This window comes from Jaculus jaculus, chromosome 14 (genome assembly GCF_020740685.1).
Source record: "Jaculus jaculus isolate mJacJac1 chromosome 14, mJacJac1.mat.Y.cur, whole genome shotgun sequence".
Taxonomy (NCBI): Eukaryota; Metazoa; Chordata; class Mammalia; order Rodentia; family Dipodidae; genus Jaculus; species Jaculus jaculus.
In genome coordinates, this window is record NC_059115.1 from 32,536,919 (window position 1) to 32,559,368 (window position 22,450).

At 46.2% G+C, this 22,450-nt stretch overlaps 2 protein-coding genes across 2 annotated transcripts in view; one reads left to right on the forward strand and one right to left on the reverse strand.

Moving 5' to 3' along the window:
* The window catches only part of LOC101601381 (actin-related protein 2/3 complex subunit 4), a 66,854-nt gene extending 66,466 nt beyond the window's left edge, over positions 1 to 388 (reverse strand). Inside the window, exon 1 of the mRNA XM_045133453.1 lies at positions 123 to 388. The gene's annotated coding sequence lies outside the window, so the exon portion shown is untranslated. The remainder of the gene's footprint in view (positions 1 to 122) is intronic.
* On the forward strand, positions 176 to 19,420 carry Tada3 (transcriptional adaptor 3). The gene is made up of 10 exons (XM_045133455.1): positions 176 to 502; positions 605 to 665; positions 1,268 to 1,500; positions 3,676 to 3,926; positions 4,064 to 4,169; positions 8,831 to 8,972; positions 9,068 to 9,171; positions 10,763 to 10,872; positions 13,699 to 13,884; positions 18,968 to 19,420. Exons 3-10 carry the CDS (start codon positions 1,294 to 1,296, stop codon positions 19,158 to 19,160), a joined length of 1,299 nt encoding a protein of 432 aa, XP_044989390.1. The 5' UTR covers positions 176 to 502; positions 605 to 665; positions 1,268 to 1,293; the 3' UTR covers positions 19,161 to 19,420.
* Positions 19,421 to 22,450: the final 3,030 nt, after the last annotated feature.

Consider the following 22,450-nt stretch of genomic DNA (forward strand, 5'->3'; position numbering starts at 1 on the left):
GAGTAGAGCAGAGCACAAATATTAAACATCCTCCATGTACCCCTGCATCTCTCACGTATGTCTTTGACTTTGTGTCACATTTGCTTGGGTTTCCCCCCCGTCGTATAATAGTACAGTCCGACCTTAGGTTGGGCACCAAATTAGGACAAGCGGAGCTGCGGAGTTCGACGTTCTTCCGGCCGTGCTCCGATCCCTTCTCCCGGCCCCTCCTACCTGCAGCCCCTGGGGCTCGGCGGGGCTAAGTGGCGCGCGAAGATCCCGGCCGCCGAGCCCCGCCCCTGTCCCGGGCTGCTGCCTCGGGTTCGCCTAAGGCCCAGCAGCCCTCCTCCAGAAGTCTCCTCGCGGCCTGCAACCCCCACCGCCACTGACCACAGTGGGCTCGCCGTCTCCCCGCCCCCGCGTCAGCTTCTGGGGACCCGCCCATAGCCAGTTCGGGGCGGTTGCTCTGGTCCACCAGATCTCCCCGCCCCCTCCTGCGGGTGCAGGAGGCCGCGGAGAAGAGGTAGAGGGGGCTGGGGCTGCGTTAGGGGCCCCCTAGAGAGCGGGCTATTGGGACGACCCACGGGCGGAGCCAGCCACTAAGCAGTCTCACTTACTCTGCCAGGCACCGAGTGAACTGGGCCCTAACGAGCATCACCTCTTAATCCTCAGAACATCCCAGGGAGGTAGGTACTCGCTATACCCATTTTACAGATTCATACTGCTTAGGGGGAAAATAAGAGTTGAGACATCACCTTTTGTGCTGGAAAAACTGAGACTGGGGTTACATAATATATTCACAGGGACACATAAGTAGAGAATGGGCTGGAACTAACTTCTCCCTGACTACCCCAACCACTTAAGGACAGAAAAGAGGAAAAGGAGTAAGGTGAGACGAGAGGCTGGAAGAACCTCTAAGGAGAGAGTGCTTGAAATTCCGAGCTTAGCCCAGTGTAGGAAAAGAGTACACAGAAGGGCATGGGAAGACGGCACAGCGCTTAGTGCTGCAGATGTAAGACTACCTGGGTTCACATTGCAGCCAGTACCCCAAGCACGTGTCCACGCGCTGTCTCAGTTTGCTTCTTTGTAAAAAGACTGCTCTAGTGTTGGGTGCAGAATTCAGTGAAATAAGCTCTGTCCCTTGCTTGCTGCAATAGTGGTAAGCCCAAGCTTTTCCACCAGTTCTATCTGTACGGCAACTGAAGCCTAGATTCCCTGTTGGAGCTACCTCCCATGGAAGAGACAGCTTTTCTCAAACTACATCTCATCAATGGTCCTCTCCTTCTAGGTCCACAGGGTCCCATCTCCTGGGCCATGAGTGAGCTGAAGGACTGCCCGTTGCAGTTCCATGACTTCAAGTCTGTGGACCACCTGAAGGTCTGTCCCCGCTACACAGCAGTGCTGGCCCGCTCTGAGGATGATGGCATCGGCATTGAGGAGCTGGACACCCTGCAGCTGGAGCTTGAGACACTGCTGTCCTCTGCAAGCCGGCGACTGCGTGTGCTAGAGGCTGAAACCCAGGTGATATCTCAAAGAGGGATGTCTCCACAGATAGATTATGTCAACACATGGGATGGGTCTCTATCCGTTGAGGCTAAGGGACTCAAGTGCATGGTCCTTATAAACTGTAAGAATTCTCATTGACTTATTTATATACAGAGAGATACAGAAGGAATGAGTGTGCCAGGGCCTCTTGCTACTTCAAAGGAACTCCAGATGCATGCCCCACTCTGTGCATCTGGCTTGACATGGATGCTGGAGAGTCAAATCCAGGCTGTCAGGCTTTGCAAGCAAGCACCTTTTAACCACTGAGCCATTTCTCCAGCCCCAAGAATGTTCATTTATTAAGCTTTCATGACTCCACCAGTCATGTTTTGGACCCTGTGCTAGTCAGTTGAGAGCTATAAATTAGGACAGTTGTGGTCGCTGGGGGCATACCAACTGAAGGAGATGGAGAGATCTAGATTTGAACCCTGTCCAAAGCACTTGATAGTGTTACTGTTTCCTGGCTCTTTGGCCTGAGAAAGTTACCTCATATCCCTGAGCCTCAGTTTCCCTATCTACAAAGTAAACAAATAACACCTATCTTAGAATTTGGATGAGTGCTAAAATTTATTTGCAAAGGCTCAGCTCAGTGTCTGACACTAAGTAAGCTTTTCACATGTTATTTTTTTTAAGTTTTTTTGTTTGTTTGGTTTTGGTTTTTCAAGGTAGGGTTTCACTTTAGCCCGGGCTGACCTGGAATTCATTCAGTAATCTCAGGGTGGCCTTGAACTCATGCAATCCTCTGCCTCTCAAATGCTGGGATTAAAGGCATGCAACACCACGCCCGGCTTTTTTTTTTCTTTCCTGAGGTAGGGTCTCCTCTAACTCAGGCTGACCTTGAATTCACTATGTAGTCTCAGGGTGGCCTTGGACTCACAGCAGTCCTGTACCTCCCCAGTGCTGGGATTAAAGGTGTGTGCCACCACACCCGGTTTAAGTTGTTGTTGTTTTTTTTTTAAACTTTTACTGTTTTATTTTTGTTTATATGAGAGAGAGAATGGGAGTGCCAGGGCCTTAGCCACTGCAAACTAACCACAGATGCGTGCGCCACCTTGTGCGTCTGGCTTTACATGGGTCCTGGGGAATCAAACCTGAGTCCTTTGGCATTGCATGCAAGCACCTTAACTGCTAAGGCATCTCTCCTGTTCTTCACATGCCTTTTTTGTTTGTTTGTTTCCTGAGGTAGGCTGACCTGGAATTCACTATGTAGTCTCAGGGTGGCCTCAGAACTCACAGTGATCCTCCTACCTCTGCCTTCTGAGTGCTGGATTAAAGGCATGCGTCACCATGCCTGGCTCAGTTCTTCACATATTATTTTTAGGTATTACTATGGTTTTTCTTTCTGTGCTAGATCCTTGGGAACAGAGATGGTTAAGATGAGCTCCTAGTGATCTTAAAGCCCAGCAGAAGAGACAAAATAGAACCAAATAGCATGGTTGAGTCTTACTTAGTACAGGTGCCAGGGACCTAGACTGGAAGGAGATATCATTCCTACTAGGCCTCAGGATCAGTCCTGTTGCCTGTCACTTACAGGACCTTCCTGAGGAGAGCTGAAGCACAGTCACTTGTACTGTAGAAGACTTCCTAGGCACATGATGTTTGACATGAATATTTCCTAGGAGGCTTGCTTGGCTTCATTAAATAATTACTGCCAGCTTCCCTGCACTGGGGTTTGCTTATTTGTGCTTTCTGCTGAACAGCTTAGATAACAGGAAAGTCATAATAAAGACTAAAACTGAACAAAATGATGAGAAATACATGAATAAAATCACGTGAGATGAGCATAAAAAAAGAGCTTTGAAGAAGTAGTAGGAGGTTGTTACATGAAAAGATATGCATAAGGGCTAGAGAGATGGTTTAGCAGTTAAGGCACTTTCCTGCAAAACCTAAGGATCTAGGTTTGATTTCCCCAGTACCCATGTAAGCCAGATGTACAAGTTGGTGCATGTGTCTGGAGCTTGTTTACAGTAGCTGGAGGCCCCGACATGCCCATTCTCTCCCTCTTTCTCAAGTAAATAAATTAATATTTTCAAAAAATGATAGGGCAGGACCTTGGACCCTCTTTGGTTTTCATATCCTAATTTACTCATAGAGGAAAGAAATTTGTCCTGTATCTTCCCTTCTCCTAGTGACAATCTCTGTAAATTTCAGATCCTCACGGACTGGCAGGATAAGAAAGGTGACCGACGATTTCTGAAGCTGGGAAGAGACCATGAGCTTGGAGCTCCACCCAAACATGGGAAGCCCAAGAAGCAGAAGCTAGAAGGGAAAGCAGGACATGGGCCAGGCCCTGGCCCTGGCCGACCCAAATCCAAAAACCTTCAGCCCAAGATCCAAGAATATGAATTCACTGATGACCCAATTGACGTACCACGGATCCCCAAGAATGATGCCCCCAACAGGTTATGGGCCTGAGCACCCTAGGGGGAAGGAGGGGGGTGGAGTTTAGGATTCTGACACTTGACAGGAGAAGCTTAGGAAGCCCAGGGCTGAGGCTGGAGGAACCCAGAGGTGCCCACCCAGGATCTTCTCCCTGCAGGTTCTGGGCCTCTGTGGAACCCTACTGTGCCGATATCACTAGTGAGGAGGTTCGCACACTTGAGGAGCTCCTGAAACCCCCCGAAGATGAAGCTGAACATTACAAGGTAGAAACCCTGAGCTTCCATAGACATGGGAAAGAACAAGAGGACTCAGGAGAGCCTCAGAATCCCAGAGAGCACACCCTTTTTCACCTGTCTTATTCCTTCCTGGCTGCCTGCTGGGGATTGAACCCAGAGTTTCATGTATGTTAGAAAAGTAATTTAAATTTTTGTTTGTTTGTTGTTTTTCAAGATAGGGTCTCACTGTAGCCCACACTGACCTGGAATTCACCATGTAGTCTCAGGGTGGCCTTGAACCTACAAGTGATCCTCTTACCTCTGCCTCTATAGAGTGCTGGGATTAAAGGTATGCACTATCATACCTGGATTTTTTGGGGCGGAGGTTGTGGGGTTTTTTGGTTTAAAAATTTTATTTTTAGCAGCTGGCGAGATGGCTTAGCAGTTAAGTCACTTTCCTGCAGAGCCTAAGAACTCACGTTCTATTCTCCAGATCCCATGTTAGCCAGACACACAAAGGTGTGGCAAGCACAGGGTTGCACATGCCCACTAGGGGGCCCAAGCATCTGGTGTTTGAGTACAGTGGCTGAGGTTCTAGTGCACCAGTTCTCAATCTCCCTCTCTGTCTCTTTCTCTCTCTATCTTGTTCTCTAAATCAATAAAAATAAAAAATATTAGCTGGCCATAGTGGCACATGCCTTTAATCCCAGCACTTGGGAGGCTGAGGTAGGAAAATTGCTCTGAGTTTGAGGCACCCTGAGGCTACACGTAGTGAATTCCTGCTCAGCCTGGGCTAGAGTGAAACCATACCTCATCCTCCCCCCAAAAATAGTATATATATTTGTTTTTTGTTTTTTTGTTTATTAGAAAGAGGTAGAGAGACAAAAAATGGGCACACCAAGGCCTGTAGCCCTGCAGATGAACTCCAGACACGGCTACCACCTTGTGTATCTGGATTACGTGAATACTGGGGAATCAAATCTGGGTTCTTAGGTTTCACAGGCAAGTGCCTTAACTGCTAAACCATCTCTCCAGCCCAGTAATTTTTATTGGTGGTTTTTCAGGTTAGGATCTTGCTCTGGCCCAGGCTGACCTGGAATTCACTGTGTAGTCTCAGGGTGGCCTCAAATTCATAGTGATCCTCCTACCTCTGCCTCCCAAGTGCTGGGACTAAAGACTTGGGCAACCATGCCCAGCCAAGTAACTTTTTTTTTTTTACAATGAAAATAAAGCACATAAATAATAAAGTGTAGGAAGGTGTCAGGAAGTTACTCTAGCTTAGGACAACACGCATAACAAAGCCCTGCTTCCTGGCCACCAATAGTTCCTGTTAACCACAGGATTAAGTCCACGTGTGTCATTGTTTGGTGGTACTGTCTATATCCCCTATCCAGTATCCTTGGCCACACCTCTTTTTTTTGTTTGTTTGTTTGTTTTCCAAGGTAGGGTCTCACTGTAGTTTAGTGCTGACCTGGAATTCACAATGTGGTGTCTGGGTGGCCTCAAGCTCATAATGATCCTCCTACCTCTGTCTCCTGAGTGCTGGGATTAAAGGCTGCGCTAACATGCCCAGTTTGGCCACACCTTTCTTTGCTTTTGATTGTTTACCAGTCCCACCAACCACCTTATCTCTCCCTCTTGGGTCACACAGATCCTTAGGATTGTCTGGTCTTGTATATGAGTTAGTTTTCCCTTAACAGACTGCCTCATTTTTCAAGGATCTGATTTCATATTCCTGTCACCTAAATGTTTTTTGAAATTCCTTAACAGAAAGCAGAGGCTGAGGTCTAGGGAGACGAGTTAGTGGGTAAAGCACTTGCCAGGCAAGCATGTGTACCTGAGTTCAGATCACCAGACTGGACTTAAAAGTTGGAAACTATGGGGAACTTCCGTATTCCCAGCGTGCTTATGGCAAGACGGGGTGACAGAGACAGGAAATTTTTCTTGAAGCTTGTGAATCAGCTAGTCTGGTCAACCAAGATATGAACATGAGAGACCCTGATTCAAAATGAGATGGAAGGCAAAGACTGACCTCTAAATTGCCCTATGACTTTTACGTGTATGCCAGGACTCACACAAGGCTCATGCCTATAATCTCGGCATTTGAAAACCTGAGACAGGAGGACTGCTCTTAGTTCTAGGCCAACCTGAGCCACAGTGTAAGTCCTTGTCTCAAGAAAATAAAACAAGGGCTGGAGAGATGGCTTAGCGGTCAGCATGCTTGCTTGTGAAGGCTAAGAACACTTGTGGTCGAATCTCCAGGTCCCACGTAGCCAGATGCAAAAGTGACAAAAACATGCAATGTCACATGTGCACAAGTGTGTGCGTGCATCTGGAGTTCATTCACAGCAACTGAAAGGCCCTGGCACCCCCATTCTCTTTCTCCACCACTTTCTCAAGAAAAAGGGCTGAGGAGGAGGCTCAGCAGTTAAGGGTTGTTTGCGAAGTCTGGTTGCCTGGGTTCAGTTCCCCAGTACTCATGTAAAGCCAGATTCACACGTATCTCGAGTTTGTTTGCAGTGGCAAGAGCTGGGCATGGTGGTACAAGCCTTTAATCCCAGCACTAGGGAGGCAGGGGTAGGAGGATCACCATGAGTTCAAGGTCACCCTGAAACCACATAGTGAATTCCAGGTCAGCCGGGACTAGAGTAAAACCCTACCTTGAAAAACCAAAATAAAAGCCAGGTGTGGTGGCGCACGCCTTTGATCCCAGCACTTGGGAGACAGAGGTAGGAGGATCGCAGTGAGTTCGAGACCACCCTGAGATTACATAGTGAATTCCAGGTCAGCCTGAGCTAGAATGAAACCCTACCTCGAAAAACCAAAGAAAATGAAAAAGAAAATCCAAAATAAATAAATAAATAAAACTGGATGTAGTGGCACATTGCCTTTATTTACGTATCTTTGGTCTTTCAAGGTAGGGCCTTACTCTAGCCCCAGCTGGTCTCCAACTCACAGTGATCCTCCTACAGAGTGCTGGGATTAAAGGCATGAGCCATTATTATGCCTATATTATTTTTTTTTAATATTTACTTATTTATTAGCATGCATACAGAGACAGAAGAGAGAGAGAATGTGTACACCAATGCCTCCAAATGCATTGGCCATTTTGTACATCTGGCTTTACGTGGGTACTTGGGGAATAGAACCAGGGTCATTAGGTTTTGCAGGCAAGCACCCTAAATAACCACTAGCACTTAGCAGGCAAAAGTAGGAGGATTGTTGTGAATTTGAAGCCAGTCTGAGACTGTATTGTGAGTTCCAGATCAGCTTGGGCTGTAGTGAAACTACCTCAAAGAAACAGTCAATGACAAGTAAGTAAATAAAAATATTTTTCTAACAAATGTGGGGTGTGGTAGCTCTTGCTTCTAATCCCAACACTCAAGGATGAAATAGGATCACTGTGTGTTTGAGACCAGTCCAGGCTAGAGACTAGAGTGAGACCTTGCTTCCAAAATTGGGTGGACTGATTTCACTGTTGTGCTGCTCTAACAACTCATTTGCTGCTTTTCTTGCACTTACCTGAGTTTATTTGAGGGCTGGAGCTATAGTTCAGTGACAGAGCTCAGTGACAGGGCATTTCTTAGCATAGATAAGGCATAGGTTCATTCCTGACTAAAAAATAAAACAGCAAAAAATTATTTTATACCTGTAATCTTGCATTCAGGTGGCTAAAGCAGGAGGACCATTAGTTTGAGATCAGTTTGTACCACATAGCAAAACCTGTCTCAGAAAACTTGTTTTGAAAAAATGAACCCTATTGGCAGTAGCAACACAAAAAAATAATTTCCTCTTATCGCTGCCCCAGTGTCCCTAGTTCTCTTTAGAGGCATTACTTGTGACTGAGATGACCCACATAGACATATTATTTTACACCTTGTACCTTGGATATTATGACAACTTCTGTATGTATTTTGTTCTCGTTTATATATTTTTATTTATTTGAGAGAAAGACAGCATGGGTATGCCAGGACCACTTGCTGCTGCAAATCAACTCCAGATGTATTGTGCATCTTGCTTTTTCATGGGTACTGGAGAATCAAACCCAGCCTCACAAGCTTTGCAAGCACGTACCTTTATCTGCTGAGCCATCTTGGTTATTTTCAGATAGGATCTCAAGGCCCAGGCTAGCCTCAGACTTGATCCTCTTACCACAGCCCCCTAAGTGCTAGGATGACAAGTGTGCACCACCATGCCAGTCTATTTTTATTCTTGTTTTTTTTGTTTGTGTATATGTATGTGTGCGTGCCTATGTATGTATGTATGTGTGTGTATGTGTGTGTGTGTGTGTGTGTGTGTGTGTGTGTGTGTGTGTGTTTCCCTTATGTGAGCCAGAGCCAGAGAGAGAGTTGGCATGCCAGGGTCTCCAGGCACTGTAATGGAACTCCAGACACATGTGCCACCTTGTGCCTCTTACTGTCAGTGATCCTCCTACTTCTGCCTCCTGAGTGCTGGGATTAAAGCCATGTGCCACCATGCCTGGCTCTGTTTTCATCTTTAGGTACCTGTCTCTCTATTAAAGTGTGAGTATAGAGATTATTACCTCCTTGTCCCTTTCACCTAGGGACTTGGGTAACAGATAAGTGATTAGGAAAGATAAATTGAATGAAAAGCTTACAAGTGATGCCAAATGCTCAGAGAGCCCTCCACACTCTAGACTCTGGTGGCCAGTGTGTGCCCCTCAGGACTGAATGGTACCTGTTCCACAGATCCCCCCACTGGGGAAGCACTACTCCCAGCGCTGGGCCCAGGAGGATCTTCTGGAGGAGCAGAAGGATGGGGCCCGAGCAGCTGCCGTAGCTGACAAGAAGAAAGGCCTCATGGGACCACTGACTGAACTGGACACAAAAGGTAGACACCTCAGCTAGCTCCTTGTCCACCCCTGGCCAGGATTTGAATTTCCAGAGCTTCAGATCACCTGTCATCCTCTTCCCCTTCTACTTTAGATGTGGATGCCCTGCTGAAGAAGTCTGAGGCACAGCATGAGCAGCCCGAAGATGGATGCCCCTTTGGTGCCCTTACGCAGCGTCTCCTACAGGCCCTGGTAGAGGTGAGCACTCACCTCAAACTAGGAAACACCAGCTGGCTGTGTGATGTACACCTGTAATCCCAGCAGCTCTTGGGACATACAGGCAAGAGGATCTGGAGTGCAAGGGCTAATGAGACTCCCTGGTAAAACGAAAACACACATAGGTACACAACTCAGGGGTCACATTTCCTTTCTGTTTTTTTTTTTTGGGTAGGGGGCTTTTTGAGGAAGGGTCTTGCTCTAGCCTAGGTTGACCTAGAATTCACTATATAATCTCAGGCTGACATTGAACTCACATTGATCCTCCTACCTCCTCTTACCTGCCAAGTGCTAGTATTATAGGTGTGTGCCACCCATGCCTTTTGTTTTGTTTTGTTTTGTTTTTTTGGTCCTTTCTGTTTTTATTCTTTATGCCTGTCATTTTCATAAATTTTCACAACTGAGCTTGTATTACCTGCCCAGAACCCACAAACTGAAACATTCCCATATCCTAGAAGCAACACATACTCAAACATGGGATTGTTGCTGCTCTGCAGCACTTTATGTTGGGACTGTGTTTTGTTTGGTGAGACAGTTTCACTCTACTCCAGGCTGGTGTTGAACTCATGGGGAGCCTCCTGCCTCAGCCTCCCAAGAGGTAGGATTACAGATAAAAGCCATTATAAGCCGGGCCTGGTGGCACACACCTTTAATCCCAGCAATCGAGGCAGAAGTAGGATATTCGAGAGTCCTGGTCAGCCTGGGCTAGAGCCAGACCCTACCTTCCCGGGGGGCGGGGGGGGGGGGGAAGAAAGCCATTACACCTGGCTTTTCCCAGCTGCCTTTGTGAGCATTAGGTAGGGATTTTCCAGGTCTTTCCTCACTGGAGGCAAGGAGAGTTGTTAGTTTCTTGTTGCATGTGAGCAGTTTGGGCTCAGAAAAAGGAACTTAAACTCATCCAGCTGATAATAAATGAAGGTAGGAATCAAACTGGCTTCAGGGTTTCCACTACCTAACCCAAGAAACATTCTTTTACCTCACTGAGGTTCTGGGTTGGCTAAGGTGGGATGGGGGGCAGTTCTCTACCTCAACCTATCAGACAGAGACCCCAGCTTATTTTGGCTTTGTTCTCTGACCAAGGTCACTCTGGGTGTGATTGCCACTCAAACCAAGCCCATAGAAAGTGAACAAGAGTGTGTGAAGGAAGCTTTTGGGATATGACTAGCTGTGACTGTTTGGATCACTTCCCATGGACATTTGTCCTATGAGCACACCTGATTGCAGAGGAGCCTGGGCAGCATAGTGCAGCAGCTGTGGAAGAAAGAACATGGTGTGAACTGCTAACCTTTGTCCCATTGTGCTCCACATAGTGCCATGTGTCTTGCAGAGGCTTGACAATCCATAGCTACTTGTGAACATCTGGTAGATGACTGTTATTACTGCTTTTCTGTCCACTTTACCCAAAAGGAATTTCTAGACTGACCAGAGCTTTTAGGGAAGGCTTCTCACCACAGGTGGGAGTGAAAAAAAAAATGAAAGGCTATCTTTGGCCCGTGAAAACTGAGTAAGTCTGAGAGGAACAGGAAGATAGAAACCCTGTAGCTCTTTGTCACTGTCATCTCTGCTCTTCTAGGAGAATATTATTTCCCCTATGGAGGACTCCCCGATTCCTGACATGTCTGGGAAGGAATCAGGAGCTGATGGGGCAAGCACCTCTCCCCGCAATCAGAATAAGCCCTTCAGGTGAGTGATGCCCCCCCCATCTGTACACCACAGCCTGGGCCCTGCTTCTCACGTCTGTCTTCTCATGAGGAAGGCCTTCACTAACAGTGAGGCTGAGGACAACTTGATAAAGCTCAGTAGAAGCCTTCCACAGGAGTGTGGGTCCAAGGTTCCTGCAGACACAGGCTTAGTCTAGGAGTCTAGGTTTGGTCATCACAGGCTTGCTTCTAGAAGTAACCTGAATGCCCAACTGAAAGGGATTAGTTGGCTAAATTGTCATAACTCCATGTGATGAAATATCCTGAAACTACTAATCATATTGGAGAAATATAATTGATTGATGTGAAAGATTATAAGTAGTAGAGTACCAAATGGGAAAATATATGATCCAATTTTTTTCGTTTGTTTTGTTTTTTCTAGGTAGGGTCTCATTCTAGTCCAGGCTGACCTGGAATTCACTATGTAGTCTCAAGGGCCTTGAACTCACAGTGATTCTTTTACTCTGCCTCCTGAGTACTGGGATTGAAGGCGTGTGCCTCCGTACCTGGCTATTTTATTTTATTTTAAAGAATTTTTTAGCCAGGCATGGTGGCGCACGCCTTTAATTCCAGCACTTGGGAGGCAGAGGTAGGAGGATCGCCATGAGTTCAAGGCCACCCTGAGACTGCAGAGTTAATTCCAGGTCAGCCTGGACCAGAGTGAGACCCTACCTCGAAAAACCAAAAAGGAAAAAAAAAAAAAAGTATTTTTTAGAGCTGGAGAGATGGCTTAGCTGTTAAGGCGTTTGCCTTTGAAGCCAGAGGACCCAGGTTCAAGTATCCACGTAAACCAGATGCACATGGTGGGCACACCCATTCTCATCTGTTTCTCCCTCTCAAAATAAATAAATGAAATATTTTTATTTATTTATTTGAGATCTCTAACCCCACAAATGAACTCCAAATGCATGTACCACCATGTCCATCTGGCTTACATGGGTATTGGGGAATCAAACCTGGGTCCTTAGGCTTTGCAGGCAAGTGTCTTAACAGTAAAGCCATCTCTACAGACCCTGAACTATTTTTTAAGTGTTTTTTTACTTATTAGCAAGCAGAGTGAGACAGAAATGGGGAGGGAATAGGCAAGCCAGGGCTTCCAGCTGTTGCATATGAACTCCAGATGTATGTGCCACTTGTGCATCTGGCTTTACATGGTGTAGCAGACAGATTCAGGTTCGCTGAGATGAACTTCCAAACCAGGCACAGTTATGGAGGAAGGGATTTATTGAAGCTTACAGATCCAGGGGAAGTTCCACAATGGCAGAAGAAGCTGGCCTGCCTTCACAGGCCCAGGCAGATAGAGAGAAGTATAAGCCAAAATAACCAAAAGCCACAGCACACTTCAGGAACTCCTGCTAGGCACACTTTGCATATCTTTATATTGAAATCTGAAACCCACCACCACACCTTAAGATCCACCCAGTGACACTGTCTCCAGCCAGGTGGCTACAGATGCAAACTACAAACAAACACCTGAATATACTGGGGGCTATCTATTGTATTCAAACCATCACATTCCACTGTTGGCCCCAAAAGATTTATAACCATCACACATTGTAAACTGTACTCAGTTCAGTTTCAAAGGTCCCCACAGTATTGACCAATTTAAGATATTAAGACATATAAAATCAAACAAGTTGAACATTTCTAACATATAAAGGCACTGAATATATTGGGGGCCACCTATTCTATTCAAACCACCACACATGGGTATTGGGGAATCGAACCTGGGTCATTAGGCTTTGCATTAGGTTAAGGGAAGTGCCTTAACCATAGAGAAATCTGTCCAGCTCCCCCCCCAAAAAACAAAAATAAAATAGGGCATGGTGGCGCATGCCTTTAATCCCAGCCCTTGGGAGGCAGAAGTAGGAGGAGCGCCATGAGTTCAAGGCCACCCTGAGACTACATAGCAAATTCCAGGTTAGCCTGGGCTAGAGTGAGATCCTACTTTGGAAAACCAAAATAAATAAATTAAATATATTTAAGAGGCTTGGGCTGGAGAAATGGTTCAGTAGCTAAAGAAGCTTACTTGCAAAGCTTGCTGATACAGGTTCAGTTCCCTAGTACTCACATAAAGCCAAATGCATGTGCCTGGTACATATATCTGGCATGCATTTGCAGCAGCAAGAGGTCCTGCCCCCATATGCAAATAAATAAAAATATTTAAAGTAAAAATTAAAAATGTATTTAAGGATTGTAAAGCTAAAAAAAAGAATTCTAGCCTGGTGTGGTGGTGCATGCCTCCCAGCACTCAGGAGGCAGAGGTAGGAAGATTGCCATGAGTTGCCTGGGATTACATTGTGAATTCCAGGTCAGACTGGGCTAGAGTGAGACTGCACTTCAAAAAACTAAAAATAGGGCTGGAGAGATGGCTTAGCGGTTAAGCGCTTGCCTGTGAAGCCTAAGGACCCTGGTTGGTTCGAGGCTCGATTCCCCAGGACCCACGTTAGCCAGATGCACAAGGGGGCGCATGCGTCTGGAGTTCGTTTGCAGTGGCTGGAGGCCCTGGCACGCCCATTCTCTCTCTCTCTTTCTCTCCCTCCCTCTTTCTCTCTGTGTCACTCTCAAACAAATAAATAAAAATAAAAAAACTAAAAATAAATAACCCTGGAAATAAATATGAAAGATCACAACTAACACATAACAAGATCTGTAGTACATTTATGTATGGATATATAGCAGTCCCCCAAGGTAATGGAAAGTCTCCACTAACCCTGGAAAGCTCAGAAACCTCCGAGGGTAGCTCCTTCTGGCTGGCCCTTCAGTTGAGGGACCATTCCCAGAGCTGGAGGGCTGGCTTTCCCCACAGTGTGCCACACACCAAGTCCCTGGAGAGCCGTATCAAGGAGGAGCTGATTGCCCAGGGCCTTTTGGAGTCAGAGGACCGGCCTGCTGAGGACTCAGAGGATGAGGTCCTTGCTGAACTACGCAAACGCCAGGCTGAGCTGAAGGCACTCAGTGCCCATAACCGCACCAAGAAACATGACCTGCTGAGGTGAGTGAGCACAGGAGGGACTGGCCACTGTGGTCACCTCCAAGGGGCTTTATATAGACTTCTTAAACATGGCTGACCCTTTGCATCCCCCAAGAGCTTTGAACAAGTACATATAAAAGCCCCCCTCCCAGGAATGTTTCAGATAAATATTAAGTCCAGGGGCCAGGCTCCAGTACCCTACAATTGACTGACTGACAGATTTGAATTCAACTTTGGGGATATGGGGTTTTTTTTGCACATGTGTGTGGGTACATATTTATAGCTCACAGATTAGACTAGTTGGTCAGCAAGCTCTAAGAGTCCTCCTGAAAAAACAGAATCATCTTGTTTCTACCTACCCAGCACTAGAATTACAATACACGATGCCTGACATTTTACATAGGTACTGGGGATCTAACTCTTCTTCCTTTTTTTTTTTGATTGTAGAGGTAGGGTCTTACTCTAGGCCAGGCTAACCTGGAATTCACTATGTAATCTCAGGCTGGCCTTGAACTCATGGCATTCCTCCTACCTCTGCCTCCCAAGTGCTGGGATTAAAGGTGTGCACCACCAACCCTGGCTTTTCTTTTCTTTTCTTTTTCTTTTTTTTTTTTTTTTTTTTTTTTTGAGGCAAGCCCAACATACTGGCTTTGTGGGGGGGGGGGGGAGAATTGGTGCACCCGGACCTCCAGCCATAGTAATAGAATTCCAGACACATGCACCATCTTGTGCAGATGTGCAACCTTGAACACTTGTGTCACCTTGTATGTCTGGCTTACGTGGGATCTGAAGAGTCAAACATGGGTCCTTAGGCTTTGCAGGCAAGCGCCTTAACTGCCAAGTCATTTCTGCAGCCCTTCTTGTGCCTTTTGTTTTATTTATTTATTTAAAAGAGAGAGAAATAGAGAGAAAGAGAAAGAGAGAGAGTATGGGCATGCCAGGGTCTCCAGCCACTGCAGATGAACTCCAGATGCATGTGCCACTTTGTGTATCTGGCTTACATGGGTTCTGGGGAATTGAACCTGGGTCCTTTGGCTTTGCAGGCAAGCATGTTAACCACTAAGCTGTCTCTCTAAGTCTTCTTGTGCTTTTGAGGGAAGCACTTCACCAACTGAGCTAACTCCCCAGGCCTGGGCATAGTAGCTCATGCCTTAAATCCCAGCACTTGGGAGGCCAAGGTAGAAGAATTACCATGAATTCGAGGCCACCCTGAGACTACATAGTGAATTTTTGTTTAGCTTATTATATATTTTTTTTTATTTGAGAGAGAGAATGAGAGGGTGAGAGTATGGGCACACTAAGGCTTCTTGCTGCTGGAAACAAGCTCCATATACATGCTTCACTTTGGGTGTCTGGCTTTACATAGGTTCTAAGGAATGGAGCTCTGTCCAGGAGGCTTTGCAACCAAGTGCATTTAACCACTGAGCCATGTTCCTGGCCCCTTGAATTCAGTGTTTTTTGTTTATTTCAGGTTTTACATTAATATTTATGAAAAAGAGAATATGAATGAGCATACCAGGGCTACCTGCCAATGGAAAAGAACTCCAGACCCATATGCAACTTTGTGCATCTGGCTTTGTAAGAAAGCATTTTTAGGGCTGGAGAAATGGCTTAGCAGTTTATACCTGCAAAGCCCAAAGACCCAGGATCGATTCCCCAGGACCCGTGTAAGCCAGATGCACAAAGTGGCACATGTATCTGGAGTTCGTTTATAGCAACTATAGACCCTAGCATGCCCATTCTCTCTCAAATAAATTAAATAAATAAATATTTAAATCATGTGCCAAGCATGGTGGCGTACTCCTTTAATCCCAGCATTTGGGAGACAGAGGTAGGAGGATCACCATAAATTCGAGGCCACCCTAAGATTACCAAATGGGCTAGAGCAAGACCCTACCTCAAAAAACAACAACAAAAAAGAGCACTTGGGCTGGAGAGATGGCTTAGCAGTTAAAGTACATGCCTGCAAAGCCTAAGGACCCAGGTTTGATTCTCCAGGTCTCACATAAGCCAGATACACATGGTGGCACATGTGTCTGGAGTTCGTTTGCAGTGGCTAGAGGCCCTGGCACACCCATTCTCACTTACTTTCCCTCTGTCTGTCTCTAATAAATAAATAAACAAGTAATCTTTAAAAAAAAAAAAAAGTGCACCTGCAGGCCTGGGCATAGTAGCACATGCCTTAAATCCCAGCACTTGGGAGGCCAAGGTAGAAGAATTACCATGAATTCGAGGCCACCCTGAGACTACATAGTGAATTCCACGTCAGCCTGGGCAAGATCCTACCTTGAGAAACAAAAGAAGAAGAAGAAAGCACTTTTATCCACTCAGCCATCTCTCCAGCCCATTGTGTGTTTATTTTTAATTTTTTATTTATTTACTTATTTGAAAGAGGCAGAGGGAGAGAATGGGTGTGCCAGGGCCTCTAGCCATTGAAAACAAACTCCAGAGGCATGCAGCACCTTGTGCATCTGGCTTACGTGGATCCTGAGGAATTGAACTTGGGTCCTTAGGATTTTTAGGCAAGTACCTTAACCACTAAACCATCTCTCCAGTCTATTTGTTTCAAGGTAAGGTTTCATCAGGCTCATCTGGAATTTACTCTGTAACTCCAGGCTGGCCTCAAAATCAGTGATCCTCCTACCTCCACCTCCCTAGTTGCTGGGATTAAAGGCATGTGCCACCACACCTAGCTATGTGTAATTATTATTTTGTTTGTTTGTTTTCTGGTTTGTTTTGACTTTTCAAAACGACATCTATGATTTTTATTGGCTAGTCACTGAAAATTAATCAGTGCTTTTAAAAATTGGCCATAGGCAGGGCCTGGAAAGATGACTTAGCAGTTAAGGTGTTTGCCTGTGAAGTCTAAGGACCCAGGTTCGATTTTGCATTACCCACTTAAGTCTGATGCACAAGGTGGCACATGCATCTGGAATTCGTTTGCAGTGGCTATAGGCTCTGGTGCGCTCATTCTTTCTCTCTCTCTCTCTCTCTTTCCCTCCCTCCCTCACTCCCCCAGAAGTAAAAGAAAAAGAAAATTGGTCACAGGGGTGCTCGTTTTATATTATCTCATATCCATCTTGCCCTACATGGACAAGAGTATAGGTGATATTTGAAGGAAGGTCAAGGTAGGAACTGCTGCCCTTTCACAGCTTCTCACAAGCAGGTATGCATGTGGCTGAACCTCATGAAACCCTGACAGGTGGGGCACACTCTTTTGCCTGGCCAGCACTTACACTGTCTATGACAGGGAGAAAGCTGAGCACAGTCTCCCTAGTAGCTGTTTGGGAACCACATGCACTGTTAAAAGGAGAGGCAACTGCTGAGAAGCTGAGGGCACATGAGGATAAGGAAATGAGTGTGCCAGGCTCTCCTGCAGTTTTACTATAGACCAGTTTCAGGACTATGGGCAAGACACCCCTGTTTCAAGCAGCAGCATCCCCTTCTGGAAACTGAAAAGGCTGTGCCATATCTCTAAACATCCTTCAGTGGAACGAAGTCAGAGTTTGTTTGGTTACTGCCATGGTGCCTCCCTGACCACCTGCTGCCTTAAGATGGCTGGGCTTCATCTTGTTCTGCAGTATGGATGCCAAAGAAGGAAGCAGGTCTCCTGGCACTAAAACATTTTTTTTTAATTATTCATTTGCAAACATAGAAAGAGAAGGAGAGGGAGAGGCTGGGGCATGCCAGGGCCTCTTGTCACTACAAGCAAACTCCAGATATATACACCACCTTGTGCACCTGCCTTTATGTGGGTCCTGGGGAATAGAACCCCAGGCATTCAGGCCTTGCAAGCAAGCACTTTAACCACTGAGCCATCTCTCTAGCCCTAAAGCTCTTTTTTGGGGGGGGCAGGGGCTTTCAAGATAGGGTCTCACCCTAGCCCAGGCTGACATGGAACTCACTGTATAGTCTAAGACAGACCTCAAACTCATTGTGATCCTCCTGCAACAGCCTCCCGAGTGCTGGGATTAAAGGTGTGTGCCACCACACCCAGCTTTTTAAATTTTATTTTTTTAATTTTATTTATGTGTTTATTTGAGAGAGACAGGTACAGATAGAGAATGGGTGCACCAGTGCCTCCAGCCACTGCAAATGAACTCCAGATGCATGTGCCGCCTTGTGTATCTGGCTTTACGTGGGTACTGGGGAATTGAACCCTGGCCCTTTAGGCTATGTGGGCTATGTGGGCCTTAACCACTGACGAATCTTTCCAGCCCCTCCCCTCCCTTTTTTTTGTTTTTGAGACAGGGTCTCACTTTCTAGTCTAGGCTGACCTCAAACTCTTGGCAATCCTGCTTCAGCCTCCCAAGTAGTGGGATTACAGAGGTGAGACAATTACACCCAGCAACCATAACACCTTTCAAGCCATTTGTTTAAAAACATTTTGCCCAGGTAAAGCCAGACACAAAGTAGTGCATGCATCTGGTATTTGTTTACAGTGGCAAAGGACCCGGATGCACATGTATACACATGTATACAAACTTGTGAATTTGAGGATTACCTCAAGTTCAAGGGCAGTCCGGTCTACAGTATGAGACCCTGTCTCGAGTTTTTTTGTTTTTTTCAAGGTAGAGTCTTCCTCTACCCCAGAAAGACCTATATCTCCCTTTGTAGTCTCAGGCTGGCCTTGAACTCACAGCAGTCCTCTTACCTCTGCCTCCCAGGTGCTGGGATTAAAGGTATTTATCACTGCACCCAGCAAAAAGATTTTTTTTTAAACAGTCATACCTTCACCATAAAATTGAGAAGCAGAGATTTCCCACATCCCTTGCCCCCGCCCCCATTAGTTAATTTTTTTTCAGAGTAGGGTCTCAGTCTAGCCCGGGCTGACCTGGAACTTACTCTGTAGTCCCAGGCTAGCCTCAAGCTCACAGCAATCCTCTTACCTCTGCCTCCTGAGTACCTACCACATTGTCCCAGATAAATGTAGCTCTATAACTTTGCAAGTTATAGATCATGGCCATGATCATATGAAACAGGGCAAGCTTGGGATGGGATGGGATGGGATGGGATGGGATGGTGAGGTGGTTTAGTCTGGAAGATGGAGGAGACAACATTCTGAAGCCAGGGTGGTTGACAACTGGCTGGCTGGTTCCCACAGGCTGGCAAAGGAGGAGGTGAGCCGGCAGGAGCTGAGGCAGCGGGTCCGGATGGCAGACAATGAGGTCATGGATGCCTTTCGTAAGATCATGGCTGCTCGTCAGAAGAAGCGGACCCCCACCAAGAAAGAGAAGGACCAGGCCTGGAAGACTCTGAAGGAGCGTGAGAGCATCCTAAAGTTGCTAGATGGGTAGCTCTCACTTTGCTGCTGGCAATCTTCCTGGTCTGGCAGGGGCCAACTTCCTTCAAAGCCCTGGCCCATGGCTGCCCATCAAATGCCCACGGTCTCTGGAAGGCTGAGGCCCTCCTCCCTGGTCTCTCAGGCTTTGTTTCTAGATTCCTCTTTTCCTTTTTCACATCCCCCATACTCCTCTGTCCCTTGAGGACTTCTCCCTTGTGGTTTTGTTAAATGCAAACTTAAGAATAAAGTGACTGCTGTGTTTTCTTATTTTAATTTTTTTAAATATTTGATTTACTTATTTATTTGAGAAGGAGACAGAGATAGGTAGAGAGAGAATGGGCGTGCCAGGGCCTTTAGCCACTGGAAAAAAATTCCAGATGTGTGTGCCACCTTGTGCATCTAGCTTTATGTGGGTACTGGGAAATTGAAACTAGGCAGTTAGGCTTTGCAGGCAAGCACCTTAACCTCTGAGCCATCTCTCCAGCCCCTTATTTTATTTAAAGGGTTTTTTTTTTTCAATGTTATATATTTGAGAGAGAGAGAGATAGAAATAGGCGGGTAAAGAGAGAAAGAGAGAGAAAATGGGTATGCCAGGGCCTCTAGCCACTGCAAACAAATTCCAGATGCTTGAGCTCCCTTGTGCATCTGGTTTATGTGGGTCCTTTGGCTTTTCAGCAAGTGCCTTAACTGCTAAGCCATCTCTCCAGCCCCCGTATTTTAACTTATTGCATCTGTTACTTTGGGACAGGGAGAAACTGAGGTAGGTGGCAAAGGTTAAGGAGGGCACACTTGGTGTCTCAGCCTGTGGACACTCATCCCTAGCATTCACTGGAGACTTCTAAGCACCTTTTCCTGAGGATACTTGTGGCGCAGAGTGTGTTGGCAGGGGTCGGGTGGGTTTGGATGGGATTGCCTTCAGGGCTGGCCAATCTAGATATGCATGGGGCCACTAGTGGCCCTGTTCTTCAGATGTCTTTACACTGTCCTCCATAGTGACAGCTTCAATTAAGGTCACTACCCTCTAGTTGTGGGGTGACAGGCAGGAGCAGTGGAGGCCAAATGCTTCCTCATTCATGCACAACCCTTTCCCAGATGTCTATGTCTCAGTGGCCCAAACTGGGCTCATATGTTTTTCCTAAAACAATCTTTAAGGCAAGAGATGACTCTAATGGGCTTCTTTTGTTTAGTTGGGAATTTTTGTTTTGTGACAAGGTTTCACATATACCAGGCTGGCCTCAAATGGCCTGTGTTGCAGAGGATGACCTTGAACTTCTGGTCCTCCTGCCTTCACCTCCACATATAAGCATATGCCCAGTTTTATGTGGTGTTGGAGATCAAATTCAGGGCCTCACACATGCTAGGCCAGGGCTTATCAACTGAACTACATCCCCAGCACCAAAAAGGTATCACTATGTGATCCTGGCTGCTGCAACCTAACAAACCCGCCTCTGCCACCCAAGTGCTGGCATTGTAGGTTTGCGCTACCTTGCCTTGCCTGCTCCACTGAGTTTCAGCTAGGCAGAGTATAGTCTGCTGCCCCACGAAGCCCAAGATAGCAGGAGGAGAGAACAGAACCTGACAGGACTTGAGCAGGAAGGAAAGTGATTGCTGAGTGGGCCATCAACAGTGTAACAGAGCTTGGATAGGAAGCAAAGCCTGGGGGATGCAAATAAATCAATGTTCTCCCTGCCTCAGCTTCCCCTAGTAGACTTACCAGTTACATCAGACCACAAATGTGTCTTTTAGCTTGAGCTATATCACTTTCAAGTTTTGTCATTTGTAAATAAAAACCTGACTAATTTGGCTGATTTGGGGCTGGAGAGATGGCTTTAGCAGTTAAAGCACTTACCTCAAAGTTTAAGGACTCAGATTCAATTTTTCAAGGCCCACATGTACCAGATGCACAAGGTAGCACGTGTCAAGTTCTTTTGCAGTGGCTGGAGGCCCTGTTGTGCCCATTCTCATTCTCTCTGTCTCTCTCTCTCTCTTCCACCTTCTCTATCTGTCGTTCTCAAATAAATAACAGATCAGCCTGGGCTAGAGTGAGACCCTGCCTCAAAAAACAAAAATATGGGCTGGAGAAATGGCTTTGCAGTTAATTGCTTGCCTGTGAAGCCTAAGGACCCCGGTTCGAGGCTCGATTCCTCAGGACCCATGTTAGCCAGATGCACAAGGGGGCCCACACATCTGGAGTTCGTTTGCAGTGGCTGGAGGCCCTGGCATGCCCATTCTCTCTATCTGACTTTCACTCTGTCTGTCACTCTCAAATAAATAAAAGTACCAAATGTGTGTGTGTATGTGTGTGTGTGTGTGTGTGTGTCTGGCTAAATGTATATACTGTGCTTATCAAACTGCCCAGTAAGCACTTCTCTTAATGTTCATACCCATATATTAATGCTACTCTCACTTTTGGTAGAGAACCTTCTCTTTTCAGATGGCAGTGACCTTGGGATGACTCAGAAGGTACCTTTTTGTTTGTTTGTCTTGGTCATCTTTTTTTGTTTGTTTTTTTGTTTTTGTTTTGTGAGGCAGGGTCTTACTCTAGTCCAGGCTGACCTGGAATTCACTATGTAGTCTCAGAGTGGCCTTGAGCTCATGGCAATCCTCCCACCTCTGCCTCCCAAGTGCTGGAATTAAAGTCTTGGGCCACTATGCCCAGCCATCTTATATTTTTTGATGTTTAATTCTATTTTATGACAACTTGCATAATTATAGACAATAAACCATGATAATTCCCCTCCCTCCCCTACTTTCTCCTTCACAAATCCACTCTTTATCATATCCCCTCCCCCTCTCGATTGGTCTCTTTTATTTGGATGTCGTCATCTTTTCCTCCTATTATGAGGGTCCTGTGCAGGTAGTACCAGGCACTGTGAGGTCATGGATATCCAGGCCATTTTTGTGTCTGGAAGAGTGTATCGTAAGCGCTCCTACCCTTTCCTTTGGCTCTTACATTCTTTCTACCACCTCTTCTGCAATGGACCACCCTGAGCCTTGGAAGGTGGGATAGAAATGTCTCAGTGCTGGACAGTCCTGTCACTTCTCAGCTTTTTGTTTTGTTTTGTTTTTCTAAGTAGGCTCTTGCTGTAGCTCAGGCTGACCTGGAATTTACAGAGACCCTCCTACCTCTGCCTCCTGAATTCTAGGACTAAAGGTGTGCCCCACCATGCCCAGGTGTTTTTAGATAAGGCCTTATGTATCTTGTGCTATTCTCATACTTGTGATGTAGCAAAGGATGACCCTGAACTTCTGATGCCTCCATATCCTGAGTGCTGGAATTACATGCCCAGTTTTTATGCTGTA